The sequence below is a fragment of the Myxocyprinus asiaticus genome, chromosome 39 (assembly GCF_019703515.2).
Source record: "Myxocyprinus asiaticus isolate MX2 ecotype Aquarium Trade chromosome 39, UBuf_Myxa_2, whole genome shotgun sequence".
NCBI lineage: Eukaryota > Metazoa > Chordata > Actinopteri > Cypriniformes > Catostomidae > Myxocyprinus > Myxocyprinus asiaticus.
Window position 1 is genome coordinate 37,186,017 of NC_059382.1, and position 21,874 is coordinate 37,207,890.

Consider the following 21,874-nt stretch of genomic DNA (forward strand, 5'->3'; position numbering starts at 1 on the left):
CCGGTGCTGAGGTAGTTGATAGACAACGCGATCATCTGATACGTGTTACTTTTCTCATCGCTGCTCAGTGTGGTCCAATCACAGTTTTTAAAATGACTGAATTACTAGATTGATGTGACAAATGTGCTTTAGTATGTCAATTTAAAATCCTTTGAATTATTATATTTAAATGATTACACGCTTTAACATACGCACGCGTCCAATACGACAAAAAATAAATAAATAAAATAAAATAAAAATGTAATGCGGTTCAATGGAAGATTTGGCTTCCTGAGCCATCAAGCGCCCCCTTGAGGAAGAATCGTCTTTGTTCTATACTAGCAGTTACTACCTAGCAACATTATCCAGCCAATGAAATATTGGCGACGCACACAAGTACTTGTCCCTTTAATAAATACAGTGTTGTCATCTAAGTTTGTGTTTTGAAAATTGAAGTGATTTTAGAGTAAGCGGATAGATGTCTGAAGGTAATGTTTGTAATGAGTGTGTATTTGTGTAAATTATGTTGTTATCTGGCGCGGTTAGCCTTCAGCTAAATAGCAGGCTAGCAATCAAGTGTATTAAGAGTTTTCATTGTTTATCTGCTCTATTTCAGATTTATGACATTCATATGAGTGAGATATTATATAAGTGTAATGATCTTTTATTGTGTCTTGTAGAAGTTTCTAAAAGAACAGAAGAGGAGACTGACACACCAGTTCTAGAGGTAAATAAAGACCTGTGAGTTTATCTTTATACTGCAATAGAGACATATGTGTATTAAATATATGATTAACATATATGTAAATGAGACATATGTACATGACAGCACTAACAAAATGATTCCACTGGATTTGTACCACCATGGTAATACCATGATTTTGGACTTATACCATGGTACAGTTATACCATGTTTGTTTGTTTGTTTGTTTTTTGTTATGGTTATTGTACTTGTGCCTTGGTCATTTTTGGACTTGTATCATAGCAATACCATCGTTTTTTAACTTGCACCTTGGTAAAAGCATTTTTTTTTCTTTTCGTACATTTACCATGGCAGTACCATGTTTTTTGACTTGTACCAATAACCTTAAAATGACCAAATGTTAGGATTTTAATCAGCCTTCTACTATATATATATATATATATATATATATATATATATACACACACATATACATACTGGTGGCCAAAAGTTTGGAATAATGTACAGATTTTGCTCTTATGGAAACAAATTGGTACTTTTATTCACCAAAGTGGCATTCAGCTGATCACAATGTATAGTCAGGACATTAATAATGTGAAAAATTACTATTACAATTAAAAAAAAAAAAAAAATGTTCAGAACTTCTTCCATTCTTCCCATAAGGCCTGCACCCCTGAGTCTTCTCTTTACTGTTGGACATGAAACTGGTGTTGAGCGGGTAGAATTCAATGAAGCTGTCAGCTGAGGATATGTGAGTCCTCAGCTAGAGACTCTGATGTACTTATCCTCTTGTTTAGTTGTACATCTGGGTCTTCCACATCTCTTTCTGTTCTGTTAGAGCCAGTTGTCCTTTGTCTTTGAAGACTGTAGTGTACACCTTTGTATGAAATCTTCAGTTCTTTTGTCAATTTCAAGCATTGTATAGCCTTCATTCCTCAAAAAAATGATTGACTGATGAGTTTCTAGAGAAAGCTGTTTCTTTTTTTTTGCCACTTTTGACCTAATATTGACCTTAAGACATGCCAGTCTATTGCATACTGTGGCAACTCAAAAACAAACACAAAGACAATGTTAAGTTTCATTTAATGAACCAAATAGCTTTCAGCTGTGTTTGATATAATGACAAGTGATTTTCTAGTACCACATTAGCAATTTAGCATGATTACTCAAGGATAAGGTGTTGGAGTGATGGCTGCTGGAAATGGGGCCTGTCTAGATTTGATCAAAAATGACTTTTTTCAAATAGTGACGGTGCTGTTTTTTACATAAGTCATGTCCTGACTATACTTTGTGATCAGTTGAATGCCACCTTGGTGAATTAAAGTACCAATTTCCTTCCGAAACAGCTAAATCTGTACATTATTCCAATCCTTTGGCTGCCAGTGTATATATATTGGAAAATTGTTCATCTGTGTCATATATTACAGTATGAATGAATATTTGTATTCATCATATCTCTGCAGGGTCAGTCTGACGACAGTAGTGGCGAGGAAGAAGCTTCAGGAGACACTGAGAGTATGTATCAATGCATCTATGTCCAGGGTTGGGAGGGTTACTTTTGAAATGTATTCCACTACAGATTACAGAATACATGCTGTAAAATGTAATTTGTAACATATTCCATTAGATTACTCAAGGTCAGCAACGTATTCTAAATACTTTGGATTACTTCTTCAGCACTGGTAGATTTTTTCACTTGTTTTGACTATAAAAACTTTTTAACACATGTTAAAAATACATTCTCTGAAAAACCTAAATATCTTATGCAGTGTTGTTTCTAAAACAAGATCAATCAAATTGATTGATTTTTAGATATTTTTACAGGAAACCAATACAAAAATTATTATCAAGAATATGATTTTTGCCCTAATATCAAAGGTCTTACTAGAAAAAGAGAAATTATGATCTAACGTAAATTTTCTTGATAAAAAAATATGATTGTGTCTGGTAACGTGCATGTAAAATCAAAATGGCTATAAATAACATTTTAGCTTAGCGTAAAGCTGACAATTTACACAAGGTTTATTTCTATTTCTTCTGCTCCAAACTTACTTCAAACTTACTTCTCTGTCTGCTCGTATGAATGTAACACATCATAAGAAAGTGTTTCACCGCTGTTCAAATGCATTTTGGATCACATCATTTATATGTAGAAATGTTTTCCATCTGAAAGGACTAAATATTAAATGAAACAAATGACAATAAAATGCAAAGTAATCTCTTCAGTAATCAAAATACTTTTTAAATGTAACTGTATTCTAAATACCAATGATTTAAATTGTAACTGCAGTGGAATACAGTTACTTATATTTTGTATTTTAAAAACATAATCCCGTTACATGTATTTCATTACTCCCCAACCCTGTCTATGTCCCATAAACACTTATAATAATCATATAGCCTCAGCTAAAGTCAGATATGCTCTTCTTTCAGTGGATTTCCTGCGCAATCTCTTCTCAAGGACTCTTGGCTTGAGTCCAGGGGAGAAAGAGCTGGATGAGTTGACCCTGGATGGGGTTGCCCGCTACATCCTGAGCGGCAAATGTGAGTAGGCTTTTCAGACTTTAAATGATGGATTTTTGGATTTTTGTACTCCAGCTAATAATTTGCATGTTACATTAGTGTGCCTTCTGTATGTTAGATGGATTTATCTGTGTCAACAGGCAAGAACATAATCTGTATGGTTGGAGCTGGAATATCAACATGTAAGTAAATGTTCTTTCATATTGACATCTGTAAAATTAGAATCAAATACAGTTTTCTTGGTGCATTAAGTAATTTTTTGTTTATGTTGTGCTGGCTATGAGTTTGTACTTTATACCAACTTATTCGCCAAAGCGCTTTAGAGTTACAGACCAATAAAATGTTTAGCCATTGTACAATTACACTTATCAACTTAGGCCTGTATCTTCTAAACACAAAATCCAAACTTAATTAAACTTGGTAAACTTAGACACAAAAGAATTTTGAGGGCGCATATCAAATTTCATCCACTTTTACCCACAGGGGATGCTGTAACTAAAAACAAATTGTCATAACTCCACAACTGTTTCATCAAGGAATTGGAATTTGGCATGCATCTTCTTTGATTCAAGTGCTGGGATGGGACAAATCAGCAAAAATTGCTACCAGCAGCCAATAAAATTTCAGCAGCTCAAAAGTTTCGATGTGAAAGGCCAAGCATTATGAAATTTGGCATCCACTTAGATGTTGCCAAAATTAGGCCTGACACTTAATTGGTGAAAAGGTTGCACTATATTAAGCTAATTAAGATTTTGCTTATAATTTCAGAACTGTTAGGGTTACAGTAACAAATACTGTTTCCTCTGAATCCTTCAGTGCTCCCATTTCCTCAGGAAAACGTTTTCTACTTTTTTCTTTAATAAACTTTCTTTTTCAAACTCATCCCAAGCCATTTGTCTGATTTGCATGAAATTTGTTAAGTATTATCTAGAGATCAAATCAAAACAAATCAAATCACTTTTATTGTCACACAACCATATACACAAGTGCAATAGTGTGTGAAATTCTTGGGTGCAGTTTCAAACAACATAGCAGTCGTGATAGTAATGAGACATATACCAATTTACAATAAACTTCAGATTTACACAACACAATTTAAAATATACACATAATTACACACAATGCAATATACAAATAATAACATACAATGTACATTATACAATACACACAATATAGAATACACATTATACAATAAAAATAGTATATATAGTATTTATAAAATGTTCAGTAGGTTGTCAGTTGATAGTCAGTTGCCAGTGTGTTGTTAAGAGAGAATATAATTATGACAGTCCAGTGTGAGATAATAAGATTAATAAAGTGCAGTGCTGATGTATATTGATCATGAGAGATCAAGAGTTCAAAAGTCTGATTGCTTGGGGGAAGAAGCTGTCATGAAGTCGGCTGGTGCGGGTCCTGATGCTGCGATACCACCTGCCTGATGGTAGCAGTGAGAGCAGCCCATGGCTCAGGTGGCTGGAGTTTCTGATGATCCTCCGAGCTTTTTTCACACAACGCCTGGTATATATGTCCTGGAGGGAGGGAAGCTCACCTCCGATGATGTGTCTGGCAGTTCGCACCACCCTTTGCAGGTCTTTGTGGTTGTGGGCAGTGTTATTGCCGTACCAGGCGGAGATGCAGCCAGACAGGATGCTCTCTACAGTGCTGGTGTAAACCGTGTGAGGATGTGGCGGTTCATTCCAAACTTCCTCAGCTGTCTCAGGAAGAAGAGGTGCTGATGAGCCTTCTTCACAACGGCCTCAGTGTGGACAGACCATGTGAGTTCCTCAGTGATGTAGACACCCAGGAACTTGAAGCTGCTGACTCTCTCCACTGGTGCTCCATTGATGGTGATGGGGCTGTGTTCTCTTTCTTTTCTCCTGAAGTCCACCACAAGCTCCTTTATTTTACCGATGTTGAGGGAGAGGTTGTGCTCCTGACACCAGTGTGTCAGAGTGTGCACCTCCTCTCTGTAGGCTGTTTCATCATTGTCAGTGATCAGACCTACCACTGTCGTATCATCAGCAAACTTAATGATGGCATTGGAGCTGTGTGTTGCCACACAGTCATGTGTGTACAGGGAATACAGGAGTGGGCTGAGAACACAGCCCTGTGGGGCTCCAGTGTTGAGGGTCAGTGATGAGGTGATGTTACTGCCCATTCTAACCACCTGGCGTCTGCTAGACAGGAAGTCCAGGATCCTGCTGCACAGCGAGCTGTTTAATCCCAGAGCCCAGATTTTCTCATCAAGCTTGGAGGGCACTATGGTGTTGAATGCTGAGCTGTAGTCTACAAACAGCATTCTCACGTAAGTGTTACTTTTTTTCCAGGTGGGAGAGAGCAGTGTGTATTGTAGATGAAATGGCATCATCAGTGGAGCGGTTGTTGCTGTAAGCAAACTGCAATGGGTCCAGTGATGGAGGCAGCACAGAGCAGATGTAATCTCTGATTAGTCTCTCAAAGCATTTGCTGATGATGGGGGTCAGAGCAACAGGACACCAGTCATTTAAGCAAGTGATTTTGGATTGCTTTGGTACAGGCACAATGGTGGATGTTTTAAAGCATGTGGGGACTACAGACAAAGAGAGGGAAAGGTTGAAAATGTCACACACGCTTTGATAACGCGGCCTGGAATGCCGTCTGGACCCCTACAGAGACGGAGGGTGAACTTACCTCTGTAGTTTCGGCTGCGAGAGCTCTCTCCGTGAGGGCGGTGTTATTTCCCTCGAAACGTGCATAAAAAATATTTAGCTCATCCGGGAGAGAGGCAGCGGTGTTCATGACGGAGTTTTTATTCCCTTTAAAGTCCGTGATGATGTTAATTCCCTGCCACATGTTTCTAGAGTTGGTGGTGTTAAACTGTCCTTCAATCTTGTTCCTTTACTGGTGTTTTGCTGCTCTGATAGTTTTTCGGAGGGCATAACTGGCTTGTTTATGCTCCTCCACGTTCCCGGGAATTAAAAGCGGAGGCCCGCGCATTAAGTGCCACGCGAACATCGCTATTAATCCAAGGTTTCTGGTTGGGGTAGATCCGTATTGTTTTGGGCAGAACAACATCCACTACGCACTTTCTGATGAAACACGTGACACTATCAGTGTAAAGCTCGATGTCGTCATCAGAGGTGGACCAGAACATCTCCCAGTCCGCGTGATCAAAACAGTCTTGTAGCATAGAGATTGGTCTGACCAGCACTGGATCGTTCTGAGGGTGGGTGCTTCCTGTTTCAGTTTCTGCCTGTAAGCGGGCAGAACGGAAGAGTGGTCCGATTTGCCAAATGGTGGGCGGGGGAGGGATTTGTAGCCATCCCGGTAGGGAGAGTAGCAATGGTCCAAAACCCGGTCCCCTCGTGTGTTAAAACTGATGTGTTTGTGGTATTGTGGTGCGATTGATTTGAGATTGGCTTTGTTAAAGTCCCCAGTCACAATGAACGCGGCCTCAGGGTGCGCGGTTTCCTGCATGCTTATAATCCCATACAGTTCCTTGAGTGCCGGTCTGTGTCGGCTTGTGGCGGGATGTACAAAGCTGTGATAATGACCGCTGTGAATTCCCTCGGTAGCCAGAATGGTCGACACAGAAGCGTGAGAAATTCCAGATCAGGAGAGAAGAAAGACTTGATAGAATGTACGTTCCTCTGATCACACCAGGATTTGTTGATCATAAAACATACACCACCACCTCTGCTTTTACATGAGAGGTCTTTCGCTCTGTCCGCTCGGTGCACGGAGAACCCAGCAGGTTCGATGGCTGAGTCTGGAATCTCCGCAGACATCCAAGTTTTCTGTAAGGCAGATAATGCAGCAGTCCCTCGTCTCTCATTGGAAAGAGATCTGCGCTCTCAGCTCGCAGAGCTTGTTGTCCAGAGACTGAACATTTGCCAGTAGAATACTGGGTAGCGGGGGTCGATTTGCGTGACGTCTTACTCTGATGAGAACGCCGGCTCTGTTTCCCCTTTTTCTTTTGCGTTTTCGCGGCCAGGCTGCCCAGACAAAGAGCTCCGCTGGCGTGTTTGTAAACAGCGGGTCGGCATTGAGGAATTTGAAGTCCGGTTTAGGGTGTGTAATTACAGAACCAATGTCCAAAAGTGTTTGTCTGTCATAGACAATAAGGCAGACAACATCCAAGACAAAAAACATAAGAATTGTAAACAAAACAAACAGAAAACCACAATGTTGTGTCAGAGCTCACAACCCAGCAGCCATACTCGGCGCCATCTTGAGTCCAGATGCTCCTAATCAAAATGTATCAAAAGAAATGTGATTCATTTTGTGGTTCAAAAGATACAGTATGAACGAATACATTTTAGTGTGTCCCTTAATGACTAATTGGCCTGTATGTAGAGAGCACAGAATGCAAACATAAAAAATTAGTACACATGGCCAACAGAATATTCTGAGGGCACATGCCAAATTTCATCTAATTATGATGCTAAGTGATGTTATAACTTAAGAAAATCCTAATTGTGCAACTGTGATCAAAGCAGTTGAAATTCAATATGAAAACAACTGTCCACAGAATCCACAGGATCTGTTCTGTCCAATTTTGCTATCTTGGTCATGTTCTGTTCTTGGACCCTGATAATTGCAGCTTATGGCTATATTATAAACATGTAATGATCTTGCCAGTCATCTTTTAGGCCGGACATGGTATTTAATCATTGTCTCAGCATTAACAGTGAATCTCTCCTTCATTCAGCGGCTGGAATCCCAGATTTCCGATCGCCCGGCACTGGTCTTTATGCCAACTTACAGAAGTTCAACCTGCCCTACCCAGAGGCCATCTTTCAGATCGATTATTTCAAGGTGTGCTTGTGCATCTGGAGAAAAATGGCACTTTATTGTTTATCAGACACAAGGCAAAAACCTGATTGAAAATTATTTGTCATTCCTTCTTTCGCCAGAAACATCCTGAGCCCTTCTTTGCTCTGGCCAGGGAGCTGTACCCAGGACAATTTAAAGTAGATGTTTATGAGACTTCTCTAAAATATATATACCGTAATGTGATACACACATGCTTGCCTTCTGTATGTCCCATGAACACTTTGGCTAATGTATGCTCTTTGGTTTCTGCAGCCCACAGTTTGTCACTATTTCATAAAAATGCTGAAGGACAAAGGCCTACTGAGACGCTGCTACTCTCAGGTGAGAGTGTGTTTGTGTGTGTCTTTTTTAGGTGCTAATAAAATTAGTTACACCACAAAAATGTATGGCTAGAATGGGTAACACTTTATTTTAATGTGTCCTTGTTACACATATTACATGTATTTACTATAGTAATAACAGTCAATTATGCATAATTACAAGCAACTAACCCTAAACCAAACCAAACCCTTACCCTTACCCTAAACCTATAGTAAGTACATGTTGGTAATTAGTAATAATCAGTTATTACTTTTGAAATTACACTGTAACAAGGACACATTAAAATAAAGTGTAACCCTAGAATGAAATGCAGATTGATATCCATATATCCATTAATAAACTCAGTCGTGTAACCAGAAAATTACTTCTTGTTGGGCCGCAATAAAAATGGGTGGGCAACATTTTTCACAGCTCACAGGCAATAAAATGCAGTATGTTTGCTGAAAATCACTAACTTGAACTTAAAACACATAATGCAAACATCATGTACAGAAAATCACACCTTCGTTTCTATCAACATTGAAGTGCTACAACATAAAGTACCTAACTAAAATATACTGAACATGTACATAACCATTAGTCATGATACTGAATAGATTGCAAAAAAAAAAAAAAAAAATTTCAAACATAGAAATGGAGAACAACACAGAAGTGGCAAGGCTGCAACTTGCAAGGAAAAGTTGTGATACATACACTTCTATGGAATATAAAAAGCTTGATGCGTAAGTACATTCAATGACTGAGGCTAGATCTTCAGTCACTATAAAAACAAATGCTTTGGCAGGCATACTACTACTACTACTAGCCTACTACTAATGATATTAATATTAATAGCCTAATAACTTTTAGAATACATTTGAGAAGTTTATTGACAGTGAAAATGATATATATATATATATATATATATTTTTTTTTTCCATAAAGTAAATGTTTCTTTTTTTTTTTTGGCAAAGAGACTTTTAAAAATTAGAATTGAAGCAGTTTAAATTTTTTTATTATTATTAATTTAGATATGAAGTCAGACAGTTATAGTCTGGGACCCACTTTATATTAGGTGGCCTTAACTACTGTGTATTTAACCATTTGATACAATGTACCTATTATGCACATACATGTTGTTCATTGTAATGACATTTTAAGTACTTGCATTTAATTACATTTGTAGTTACACTGTTAACTTTACCCCTAACTCATCCCTTACCCCAAAACCTAACACTAACCTCTAATCCTAAACCTACCCTTACTCCTAAACTTTCCTGTACCTCAACCTCAGTAGCAGCAAATGTGGGAATTTTAAAGAACAACATGTAGTTATGCAGTAAATACATAAACTTGTATGTATTTAATGTTAGTACATAGTAGTTAAGGCCACCTAATATAACGTGTGACCATTGTCTGTTATATTCTGGGTATTCTGGGTCTTTACTAACCATAACTTCGCAACTGAATGAGCTTTTGTTTTGCTTAACAAATCTTTGAACATATGATAATGCAGACAATCTTTAAGCAATTACACATTACTTTACAGAGAGCTTACAACCAAATAGTTGACTGTTGGGTTAAGAGCAAACAGATGGTGCAAACAAATTAAGTCACAAATTAGTTACAAATTAATTATTTAGCCCCTAATGTGAGCTTTACATTCAGACTTGAGTAAGAACTCAAGAACATAATAGCTTGTGATACCATACCCCGGTTACTTGTGAAAATGTTGCTTGTTCATTCATGTCTTCTTTGCTTTGTCTTTATTTTAGAATATCGATACATTAGAGAGAGTTGCAGGTCTGGAGGGAGAGGACCTGATTGAAGCCCATGGCACATTTCACACATCTCACTGTGTGAGCTTCCTCTGTCGGAAGGAGTACTCTATGGACTGGATGAAAAGTACTGAACACTTCTGTTCTGAATGGGATGTTGACTATCTGGCTGTGTCCATGTTCATATTCCATGTTTTCCACCCACAGATAAGATATTCTCTGAAGATATTCCAAAGTGTGATTCCTGTGGAAACCTGGTCAAACCAGGTGAGATCAGAATTATTCGTTTTCTACTGCTCTGTCTTTTCTTTAGCTATAGATTTATATTACTTTTTGTTATCTTATCTAAATTGGTTGCCATATTTTCCTCATATTCTGTTTCTATGAAAAAGTAAAACTGGTAGTTGTGTATTAGTCCTGTAAAGTATTTTAGTAAGGGTCAAGAAGTAAAAACCCCATTCATTTTCTCAGTAGTTTCTTTTTGATTATACTACTGTCTTGTTCTCATATCTCATATTAATACTCTTTAATGTGCTATATGTACACTTGTTTGTACTATATTCTTTCATTTCTTTTATAAAAACGTAGTTATACTCTGCGAAGTGCTGCCTATTCACATACGTACTCTCCTTTAAAATCATAAAATGCATCTATAGCATTTAATTTAAATAAACACACTTTCTTTGTTTTATACCCGAGTAATGATTGAAAGGTGAATTGGACTATTATGAATTGTTCATAAATAGATCCTAATAATACTGCTCTTATTGAGTCAATGACACAATGGAGAAAATTAATGGAAAAGAAACTTTCAGAACATAGGCTACTGAAAAGATGGGCATTCACTGTTGCGCTCTTTTAGAACAGACATGTTTAAGACCTTTAAACCTTCCTTTTGGATCTACTTTATTATCTTTATCTTAGATATTGTGTTTTTTGGGGAGAATCTACCTTCTCGATTCTTCACCTCCATGAAAATGGTGAGAAACTCCATTTCATTTTGACATTCAGTCACACTGTTCGGCTTCTTTTTACAGTCAAATTTTATCTTCAGTTTTGCTACTTACACTGTTTGACTCTCTACCCCGCTGTTTCCCACAGGACTTTCCTGGCTGTGACCTTCTCATAATCATGGGCACATCCCTGCAAGTGCAGCCATTTGCATCTCTAGTCAGTAGGTGAGAAAGTTATGTCTCCAGCAGAGGGCGTTACTGTTCTGTTTTAAAATTTTCTGAACTGATTGTGTGAGAAATTATGCAGAATTCTTTGTAATGGGTTTAAATATGGGAAAATGTGTTAAACAAAGCTGAAAGTACTACACTCCTATTGATAACTGAAAGTAGGGCTGGAGGATATGACAAAAAATTACAGTATATCTCAATATGTTTTCACCGTTTTGATGGTATTTTATATATGTGTGTGTGTACATATATATGTGTGTATATACACTATATTGCCAAAAGTATTCGCTCACCCATCCAAATAATTGAATTCAGGTGTTCCAATCACTTCCATGGCCACAGGTGTATAAAATGAAGCACCTAGGCATGCAGACTGCTTCTACAAACATTTGTGAAAGAATGGGCCGCTCTCAGGAGCTCAGTGAATTCCAGTGTGGTACTGTGATAGGATGCCACCTGTGCAACAAGTCCAGTCGTGAAATTTCCTCGCTACTAAATATTCCACAGTCAACTGTTATAACAAAGTGGAAGCGATTGGGAATGACAGCATCTCAGCCACGAAGTGGTAGGCCACGTAAAATGACAGAGCGGGGTCAGCGGATGCTGAGGTGCATAGTGCGCAGAGGTCGCCAACTTTCTGCAGAGTCAATCGCTACAGACCTCCAAAGTTCATGTGGCCTTCAGATTAGCTCAAGAACAGTGCGTAGAGAGCTTCATGGAATGGGTTTCCATGGCCAAGCAGCTGCATCCAAGCCATACATCACCAAGTGCAATGCAAAGCGTCGGATGCAGTGGTGTAAAGCACGCCGCCACTGGACTCTAGAACAGTGGAGACGTGTTCTCTGGAGTGACGAATCACGCTTCTCCATCTGGCAATCTGATGGACGAGTCTGGGTTTGGCGGTTGCCAGGAGAACGGTACTTGTCTGACTGCATTGTGCCAACTGTGAAGTTTGGTGGAGGGGAGATTATGGTGTGGGGTTGTTTTTCAGGAGCTGGGCTTGGCCCCTTAGTTCCAGTGAAAGGAACTCTGAATGCTTCAGCATACCAAGAGCTTTTGGACAATTCCATGCTCCCAACTTTGTGGGAACAGTTTGGGGATGGCCCCTTCCTGTTCCAACATGACTGCGCACCAGTGCACAAAACAAGGTCCATAAAGACATGGATGAGCGAGTTTGGTGTGGAAGAACTTGACTGGCCTGCACAGAGTCCTGACCTCAACCCGATAGAGCACCTTTGGGATGAATTAGAGTGAAGACTGCGAGCCAGGCCTTCTCGTCCAACATCAGGGTCTGACCTCACAAATACGCTTCTGGAAGAATGGTCAAAAATTCCCATAAACACACTCCTAAACCTTGTGGAAAGCCTTCCCAGAAGAGTTGAAGCTGTTATAGCTGCAAAGGGTGGGCCGACGTCATATTAAACCCTATGGATTAAGAATGGGATGTCACTTAAGTTCATATGTGTCTAAAGGCAGATGAGCGAATACTTTTGGCAATATAGTATATATATACACCAATCAGCCACAACATTAAAACCACCTGCCTAATATTGTGTAGGTCCCCCTCGTGCCACCAAAACAGTGCCAACCTGCATCTCAGAATAGCATTATGAGATGATATTCTTCTCACCACAATTGTACAGAGTGGTTATCTGAGTTACCGTAGACTTTGTCAGTTTGAACCAGTCTGGCCATTCTCTGTTGACCTCTCTCATCAACAAGGCATTTCCGTCTAGAGAAAATATATATATATATATATATATATATATATATATATATATATATATATATATATATATATATATATATACACTATATTGACAAAAGTATTCGCTCATCTGCCTTTAGATGCATATGAACTTAAGTGACATCCCATTCTTAATCCATAGTGTTTAATATGACGTTGGCCCACCCTTTGCAGCTATAACAGCTTCAATTCTTCTGGGAAGGCTTTCCACAAGGTTTAGGAGTGTGTTTATGGGAATGTTTGACCATTCTTCCAGAAGCGCATTTGTGAGGTCAGACACTGATGTTGGACGAGAAGGCCTGGCTCGCAGTCTTCGCTCTAATTCATCCCAAAGGTGCTCTATCGGGTTGAGGTCAGGACTCTGTGCAGGCCAGTCAAGTTCTTCCACAACAAACTCGCTCATCCATGTCTTTATGGACCTTGCTTTGTGCACTGGTGTGCAGTCATGTTGGAACAGGAAGGGGCCATCCCCAAACTGTTCCCACAAAGTTGGGAGCATGGAATTGTCCAAAATCTCTTGGTATGCTGAAGCATTCAGAGTTCCTTTCACTGGAACTAAGGGGCCAAGCCCAGCTCCTGAAAAACAACCCCACACCATAATCCCCCCTCCACCAAACTTCACAGTTGGCACAATGCAGTCAGACAAGTACCGTTCTCCTGGCAACCGCCAAACCCAGACTCGTCTATCAGATGGCCAGATGGAGAAGCGTGATTTGTCACTCCAGAGAACGCGTCTCCACTGCTCTAGAGTCCAGTGGAGGCATGCTTTACACCACTGCATCCGACGCTTTGCATTGCACTTGGTGATGTATGGCTTGGATGCAGCTGCTCGGCCATGGAAACCCATTCCATGAAGCTCTCTACGCACTGTTCTTGAGCTACTCTGAAGGCCACATGAACTTTTGAGGTCTGTAGCGATTGACTCTGCAGAAAGTTGGCGACCTCTGCGCACTATGCGCCTCAGCATCCGCTGGCCCCGCTCTGTCATTTTACGTGGCCTACCACTTCGTGGCTGAGTTGCTGTCATTCCCAATCGCTTCCACTTTGTTATAATACCACTGACAGTTGACTGTGGAATATTTAGTAGAGAGGAAATTTCACGACTGGACTTGTTGCACAGGTGGCATCCTATCACAGTACCACGCTGGAATTCACTGAGCTCCTGAGAGCGGCCCATTCTTTCACAAATGTTTGTAGAAGCAGTCTGCATGCCAAGGTGCTTCATTTTATACACCTGTGGCCATGGAAGTGATTGGAACACATGAATTCAATTATTTGGATGGGTGAGCGAATACTTTTGGCAATATAGTGTATATATATATATATATAGATATATATATATAGATAGATAGATAGATATTTATGTACTTGGTCTGAAACAGTTTGAAAATATATGTCTGACACATTCAGTGTTTGTCTACAGAGTATCAAACAGCTGTCCAAGACTGCTCATCAATATGGAGAAAACTGGACAGGTAGAGTCTATGACTGCATTAATATGTGTGAATATGATAAACATTGGCCTGAAATGCATTTTAAACATACATGTTGGAAATCAAAACTTTGCATAAATATATATGTTTCTCCAACAGTCAGAATTTGGCATGGGATTGTTTGGTTTTGGAGGAGGAATGGATTTTGACTCCGATAAAGCTTACAGGTGAGATTTCTTGCATTGTTATATTAAACAGTCCAGCTTTTATGACCTATTCACACCAAGAGAGATGCGACAAAGCAACAAGAATGACTGGTGAAAATTTGTGGCACAATTATGAAAAATATACAGTTTTATGTAGGTATAGTATATCGGTCATTCTCAGGAAATGGTGCGATTTGTGGGTGATGTGTGTCCCCATGACTTATACTAAAATAATTTATAGGATTCTGAACTTAGTCCCATCATTTGATAGATTTAACACTGGTTTGAAGATATTTGGTAGTTAAAGCTGTAATCAGCCACTTTTGTACTAACCTTCAACCTGAAGCATTTTGAATGTACCAGGGTTGGCACAAAATATGTTCTAAAAGAGAAATGCCACATACATTTTTTTATTTTTTAAGTTAATGTTTTGTAATGTTTTTTAGTGTTAATGTGCAATTTTTTACAAGAAACTGAGTGATACTACAAGAATTTACCCAGCTATGTATTTCAAGTATATGCTTTTCTAAACTTTAAAATATTAAAATTGGGGTTAAAATAATGTTGCTCTTAGGGTTAGTAACAATAAATAACTATTGGTACTTTGCAATGCTGTAAGCTATGGAGGCCCTTTTCCACCATATCAAATTGAATTTTTTAGGTTGCATGTCATTATTTTGATATGCTATATAACCATTTTGAGATATTATCTTATTATTTTAGTGTCTCATTTTGAGTTTGTATCACATTATTTTAAGATCATCTTATTTTAGTATCTCACTATTTTGATTTAGTATCTCATTATTTTGAGATATTATCTCATTATTTTAGTATCTCATTATTTTGAGATGTTATCTCATTATTTTAGTATCTCATTATTTTGAGTTCATATCACATTATTTTGAATGTCAGTCATATTTCTATGACAGTGACACTCCTTTTATATACATGAAAAATTTTGTTCTCGTCAAGATTTGGATGTAGGCTCTGTTTAAATTATAGAGAATCTAAGTATTTTTTGTAGTTGTTTTTATTAACATTTTTTATTGATTCAATCACAAGACAAATAAACACAACATAATATACGGAATCAGTTTTATAACTGATAACGAATATATATATATATATATATATATATATATATATATATATATATATATATATATATATATATAAAACTGATAATGATATATAAATATATATCTATATATATATATATATATATATATATATATATATATAAATGTGTCACACATAAATCTCTGAACCCTCAAACAAAATTCTTGTATCTTAACACATCCCCAAAAAACATTGCTGAATTGCATTTCCAGCAGATGGGTGTGTCTTTTAGACCAAGTCTATACAAACTAGAGGATGTCCAATATAATAGATGCAAAATCTTAAATTGCATCAGACACACCCTTGAATCTCTAGATATAGACTTGACGTTTTTTAAAAGTTTAAATCTCTCTCCCATAATCTCTTGAGAGAAGTTGAAGCTCCGTCCCCCAGACTCTGAATTAACAGGGAGTAATACACTGATGCCTCATGACCTTTTCCAAAAGCAATAATCACCACTTCTAGAGTATCTGCCCCTTTACAGGGGTGTATGCTACTCCCAAAAATAGTACAGAGCAGGTGGCGCAGCTGTAAATACCTATAGAACTGAGATCTGGGAATCCTGAAATGTTGGACCATATTTTCAAACGATCTCAACACTCCACTCTCATATAGGTCACAGAGCGTATTAACCTCCCTCACAATCCACTCTGACCAGCAGAAAGGGGACTTACACATAATTTTGGGTTCAGCCATATGCTCAAGGCAACATTTAAATAAATGTCCGAATTAAACACTCTGAACACTTTTGTCCATACCACGTGCAAATGCGAGACAACAAGGTGTGACTTAACTTCTCCGGTTAGTTTAATAGAAAGGCTTTGCAATGGCAAAATAGGGGAAAGAACTTAAGAATTTTAAGAATAAAATACCAAACCAGGGATGGGCTCTCTCGGGTGGAAGCGACCAATGAGCCAAATGTCTGAGACCGAATGCATAATAATAAAACAAAATCTTGGGTAGGCCTAGCCAACATTTCTCAACCGGCCTATGTAATTTATTGAAATGTAATCTGGGATGCTTACCATTCCAAATGAAGGACTTTGCTATGCTATCAAATTGCTTGAAATAAGAGAAGGGGACATCTACAGGGAGAGATTGTAGCAGGTAATTGAATAACATTAACCTTCCCAATCATAGATAAATGTAATGAAGCCCACCTGCCCACATCGCTCGAAAACCTTTTTATTAAGGGGTCAAAATTAATTCTAACTAAATCACACAAATTTGCTGGGAATAAAATGCCTAAATATTTAATGCCCTGTTTGGGCCACTGGAAAGCACCCGGGTGAAAAGCCGTTACTGGGCAATACACTATCAGAGCCAAAGCTTCGGATTTAGACAAATTGACTCTGTATCCTGAGAACTTAGAAAAGGAATTAATAATTCTGTGGAGGCAAGGCATAGATCTAGTGTGGTCAGAGACAAATAATAAAATATAATCTGCATAAAGCAAAAGCTTATGTGCCATACCTCCCACCATCACCCCTGGAAAATCACCTTCCCTTCTTATTGCGGCTGCTAACGGTTCCAGGGCAAGACAGAACAATAATGGGGAAAGAGGGCAACCCTGCCGGGTTCCCCTGTCCAGAGTAAAATAATCTGAAATTAATCCATTTGTTTGTACCGCTGCTACCGGGTGTCTATAAAGTAACTTAATCCATCCAATAAAAGTGTTCCCGAACCTGTATATTTTCAAAATCTTAAAAAGATAATCCCATTCTACCATATCAAATGCCTTTTCAGTGTCAAGTGAGATGGCAGCGACCAGAGTCTGCTCATTCACCACTGACCACATGATATTAATTAGATGCCTGATGTTATCAGAAGAGCTGTGGCCCTGAATAAACCCCACCTGATCTATATGTATAATTGGTCATAACTTTACTTAATCAGTTAGCCAATATTCCCTCTCCGATGGCTCCAGATAATCGATCCGTCTCTCGACGTCCCCGATTCTTGTAACCAACTCAGAGAATTTTGTTTCCATCACAGTAATCAATCGACGTATTATAGCAAGATCCTCTAAGTCAGCAACAACTTTCATCAGCATCACAGACATGCTCGCCAGTTGCCGTTGAATTTCTCCCACCACACCATCCAAACCGAGGCCCTGGTCTGCGGGCCTGTCTGAGGTATCAGCTTGAGCACGTAAATGTCTTTTAATATCTCCAGAGACCGAAGATTTTGAATTCTTTGCCATGTTGATTTCAAAGAACAGATATGTATCAGGGTGTATCGAATCTCACCGGTTTATGACATAAAAATAATTAAAAACTATCAAAGTGCGCAGAGCTCGCCGTTTACACGTCCAATCCTCGCATGGCATCACATGACAGAATCTAAGTATTATTTATCATATTGATCAGATGACACACAAATCATGGCTAGGATTTACAGTGATTGTATCAGCCTTTCAGGTTAGGCTGTGCTTCCAGGTTAATTCTAATTAAAATTAAAATTAAACAAAATATAAATATGTATTGTTTCGATTAAAAGTTTGTTGCTGTGAAATTTTGCTCTTGGTGTGAATGGATGTTTAGACACATAAGTTATAAGTTGGGGTTGAGAATGTTGAGTTTATTCACTGAAGTCATTCACAGAGATGTGGCGCACCTGAGCACGTGTGATGATGGCTGCATGGCCCTTGCCGAACTACTGGGATGGAAAGTAAATACAGGCATATTCTCACACAGACAGATTTGATATTTTTCATCCTGTTTTGATCTATGTTCATTATGTTACTCTCTTATTTCAGGCAGAGTTAGAGGAGTTGGTGAAGCATGAACATGCTTTAATCGACAGCAAAGATGCCAAAAAGAAAGACAAGGAAGTTAATCAGAGCTCCAAAGACACTGGGGCGGAGGCTGCAAAGAGTGATGAAACAGAATAACAATGCAGAGCATGCAGAGGCTGTTCTTTTAGATCTACTGTATGTTATTCATTTGTCTCTGGGCTTCTTAAGTGTACTTTCAGTCACATCTCTGTTCCTTTGAGCTGCTGTGTCTTCATCTGACCTTAACAGTCTGAGGAGGTAGCAGAAGATACTATATAAATAGTACAAAAACTGTACAGAGCTCAGACAGGAACAGTGAGACAGATAGAAAGCACAGACTTTTGCAGAAGCTATACCGGAGTGTTCTGCTTTGGTTCATCAAACAAATTTATGAAAAGCTGAATGCTTTAAATTAGGAATAATTAATTAAAAAATGAAATTCATTATTTACTTACCTTTATGTAATTCCTAATGCGTATGACCTTTCTTCTATGGAACAGAAAAGGACTGATTGTAAATAATTCAAAGGACAGTTTTGTGAACGAGATTAACAGAGTCATTGAAAAATTCTGATTCTAAAGAACAAATCACTTACGAATCAAATGCTATTTTTCTCATGAACACGTGATATTCATGGATGCTTAAAAGCTCCATGAAAAAGATGGACTAGTACATTCCTTAAAATTTCTTCTTTTATGTTCACAGGAAAAAGTTAATCTGGCTTGGAGAAATGTTATAATGACAGAATTTTCACTTTGGGGTACAAAAAATAAAAAAAAATAAAAATAAATATGAAGGCCTCATTTAAACCTACAACAAGGGTCTGGCTTGTTGGGTCTAATGTGCCAATGCACAAACACTGACATTGTTGTGTTTGTTGGCATGAGTATTTGTTAATGCTAATGATGGTATACAGTCTTATGTCTGATCTGCTCAGTCTTTATTTCCCTCTTTGTGCAATCATTTGTTGATTTTGGTATTATGTTCTCTTTTTAAAAAAATATAAATTTTCCTTTTGAATTATTTTATTTATCATCTTTGCATAATATTAACTAATATAATACATTATTTACTGTTTATTTAGTGTCTGATGTGTATCTTTGGTTTGAATGCTATTTTATGCTTTGGCTCAATTGTGTAAAAGAAAGTTGACAGCGGGTTTTACAACATTACTGTAATATCTGATTGAGTCCATTGCAACCTGAGATGAGGAAACAGAAATAAAACATTTGTGTTCTATATATGTTTGTAGTGTAATGTTGCCAAAATGCATTAAATATAGTTAGGAATATTTTTGCTTTGCATCTACAATAAGAATACAGAACTATCTGTGGTGCAAAGTACAAGTAGAAACCCTTGTAGCCATCAGCATTCTAGCTTTTATTTTATACAGCATGTCTTTCTGAGGTTTAATGTTGTTTTGAGACGGTGGTTGGCTGCAGATATTATAAACTTTCGGTTTGCTTTACTTGGAGTCCTGCTTACTCAGCTGAGTAACTCCTGTTATGCAATACCATTTGAGCTCTGTAACATTAAAAAAATAAAAATAAAATAAAGTCTGCCTGTGTTGTAATTTAAGGAAGTTTTCTATAAAAGAGTACCATGCTTTCAGAACTATTCTCCGGTAATGCTCAGGCACTTAGTGCTATATAATTTATTTAACAGGATGGAAATAAATAGTTAAAGGTGCACTCAGTATTTATTTCCTCATTAAAAAATGTTTTACTCCTAAAGAAATTAATTGCAATTTTGAAACATCTATAAAACCATGACCACTTACATGAGATGAAGACTCCAGTCATTAGTAACCTTATGAAACCTGTTTTATTCTACATGGAGTGAGTCCGCTCATGGGGGCTGCCATGTAAGAATCACATGACCAGTTGAATACTACGCGCTTAATCTCTGTAATTGCCCTGTTATTGGTCATTTTCACTCATGGAATAAATGAGCTAATCATGGCTGACAGTGAATAGTAACTACAACGACATCAGTAACTGAAACTATTGCGTTTGAATAATGCTTCATCCATGCCCCTAGGTGTCCAAGATGACATATACAAAACGTCATGGTTACTGGTGTAACCTCCATTCCTTGATGGAGGGAATGAGACTTTGGTGTCGATGTAGTGACACTAGGGGTCACTCTTGGGAGCCCGAGACACCTCTGGTCTTTGATAAAAGGCCAATCAAAATTAGCGAGTGGTATTTGCATGCCACTCCCCCGAACATACGGGTATAAAAGGAGCTGGTATGCAACCGCTCATTCAGGTTTTACGCTGAGGAGCCGATATAAGGTCCGGCCATTTCAGCAGGTAGTTCAGCGTTGTGGCAGGTGGGACCAACGTCTCGTTCCCTCCATCAGGGAACGGAGGTTACACCAGTAACCATGACGTTCCCTATCTGTCACTCACTCGACGTTGGTGTCGATATAGTGACACTAGGGGTCCCTATACAAAAAGCCACAAGGCTGAACTGTGTTACGTGAACTGGCGGTGTGTTGTGGGCAGACTTGCTGTGTGCCTCATAGCCAGCACACCAGGTCGACACGTAACCTCCCCCAACACAGTTATGAGTGTCGAACGGTCCTTTTTGGGGACAAGTCGACTACCCAGAGATAGAGACAGGCTTAACCCAGTTGTGGCCTCTTTTCCCTTCTCTTTTTCCACTCCCTGAAAAAGAAGGGGGATTATCCGACTGGGCCGCCAGGTCTAGTCGGGGGGTGTCCCTCCCAAGGGGAGGACACCACGGAGACCACACCTCGCCCCAAGAGAGGGGGGGATATTTAAGTGGAAGAATACATCACATGGTCTTTCCAACCATGTGAAGAGCCTTCAAGGTAGATCCTGCCCAATGGGGGAGGAGTTACTACAACATGAAGACTGGGGCAGAGGGGCTCTGCCCAAGGAAGACGCAGTTTGCCAGCAGGGAAATTAATTAGTGGAAGATATAGATCGCATGGGGTTAGCCTTACAGGGAACCGCCACATGCGGAGCACCTACCCCAGAACCGGGCTCTTAGTTAGCACGTGTACTGGGCCGGCAGCGAGTATCTCTGAAAACTCGACTGCCACAGGGCTCGGAGGAAGTCAACCAGGGAACAACTTTTGTGAACACTACTGGGAATTAACAGCGCACGTCTTCAGCTCAAAAGGAGGTGGAAGGCGCTATGTGCAAGCGATACACCCAGCCGGCTATCCCGGGCTTATCCGCTTGTGTTGCGTGCCACTACCTGGGACAAAACCGGTTCCACCTGGAGGTTGTAGAACCTTGCAAAGGTGTTGGGTGTTGCCCAGCCCGCTGCTCTGCAAATGTC

General features: G+C 38.9%; 1 protein-coding gene and 1 long non-coding RNA gene across 4 annotated transcripts in view; one reads left to right on the forward strand and one right to left on the reverse strand.

Annotated features, from left to right (window-relative positions):
* Positions 1-311: 311 nt before the first annotated feature.
* sirt2 (sirtuin 2 (silent mating type information regulation 2, homolog) 2 (S. cerevisiae)) lies at positions 312-20,133 on the forward strand. Of its 3 annotated transcripts, none has more exons than XM_051678544.1 (16): positions 312-467; positions 660-706; positions 2,146-2,197; positions 3,116-3,226; positions 3,346-3,387; positions 7,896-8,002; positions 8,101-8,157; positions 8,273-8,341; positions 10,096-10,225; positions 10,306-10,365; positions 11,023-11,078; positions 11,200-11,276; positions 14,450-14,501; positions 14,619-14,686; positions 18,388-18,454; positions 18,543-20,133. In XM_051678544.1, the coding sequence occupies exons 1-16, from the start codon at positions 458-460 to the stop codon at positions 18,675-18,677; spliced, it is 1,140 nt and encodes a 379-aa protein (XP_051534504.1). In that variant the 5' UTR covers positions 312-457; the 3' UTR covers positions 18,678-20,133. The 3 variants fall into 3 exon arrangements, with proteins under 3 accessions (XP_051534504.1, XP_051534505.1, XP_051534506.1); XM_051678545.1 differs by having other exon boundaries at positions 380-467; positions 660-720; XM_051678546.1 differs by lacking the exons at positions 312-467; positions 660-706; positions 2,146-2,197 and having other exon boundaries at positions 3,324-3,387.
* Positions 9,319-21,874, reverse strand: part of LOC127429528 (uncharacterized) — a 36,328-nt gene continuing 23,772 nt past the window's right edge. Inside the window, exons 2-3 of the long non-coding RNA XR_007895302.1 lie at positions 19,016-19,049; positions 9,319-10,352 (exon numbers count right to left, since the gene is read on the reverse strand). This is a non-coding gene — a long non-coding RNA (uncharacterized LOC127429528). The remainder of the gene's footprint in view (positions 10,353-19,015; positions 19,050-21,874) is intronic.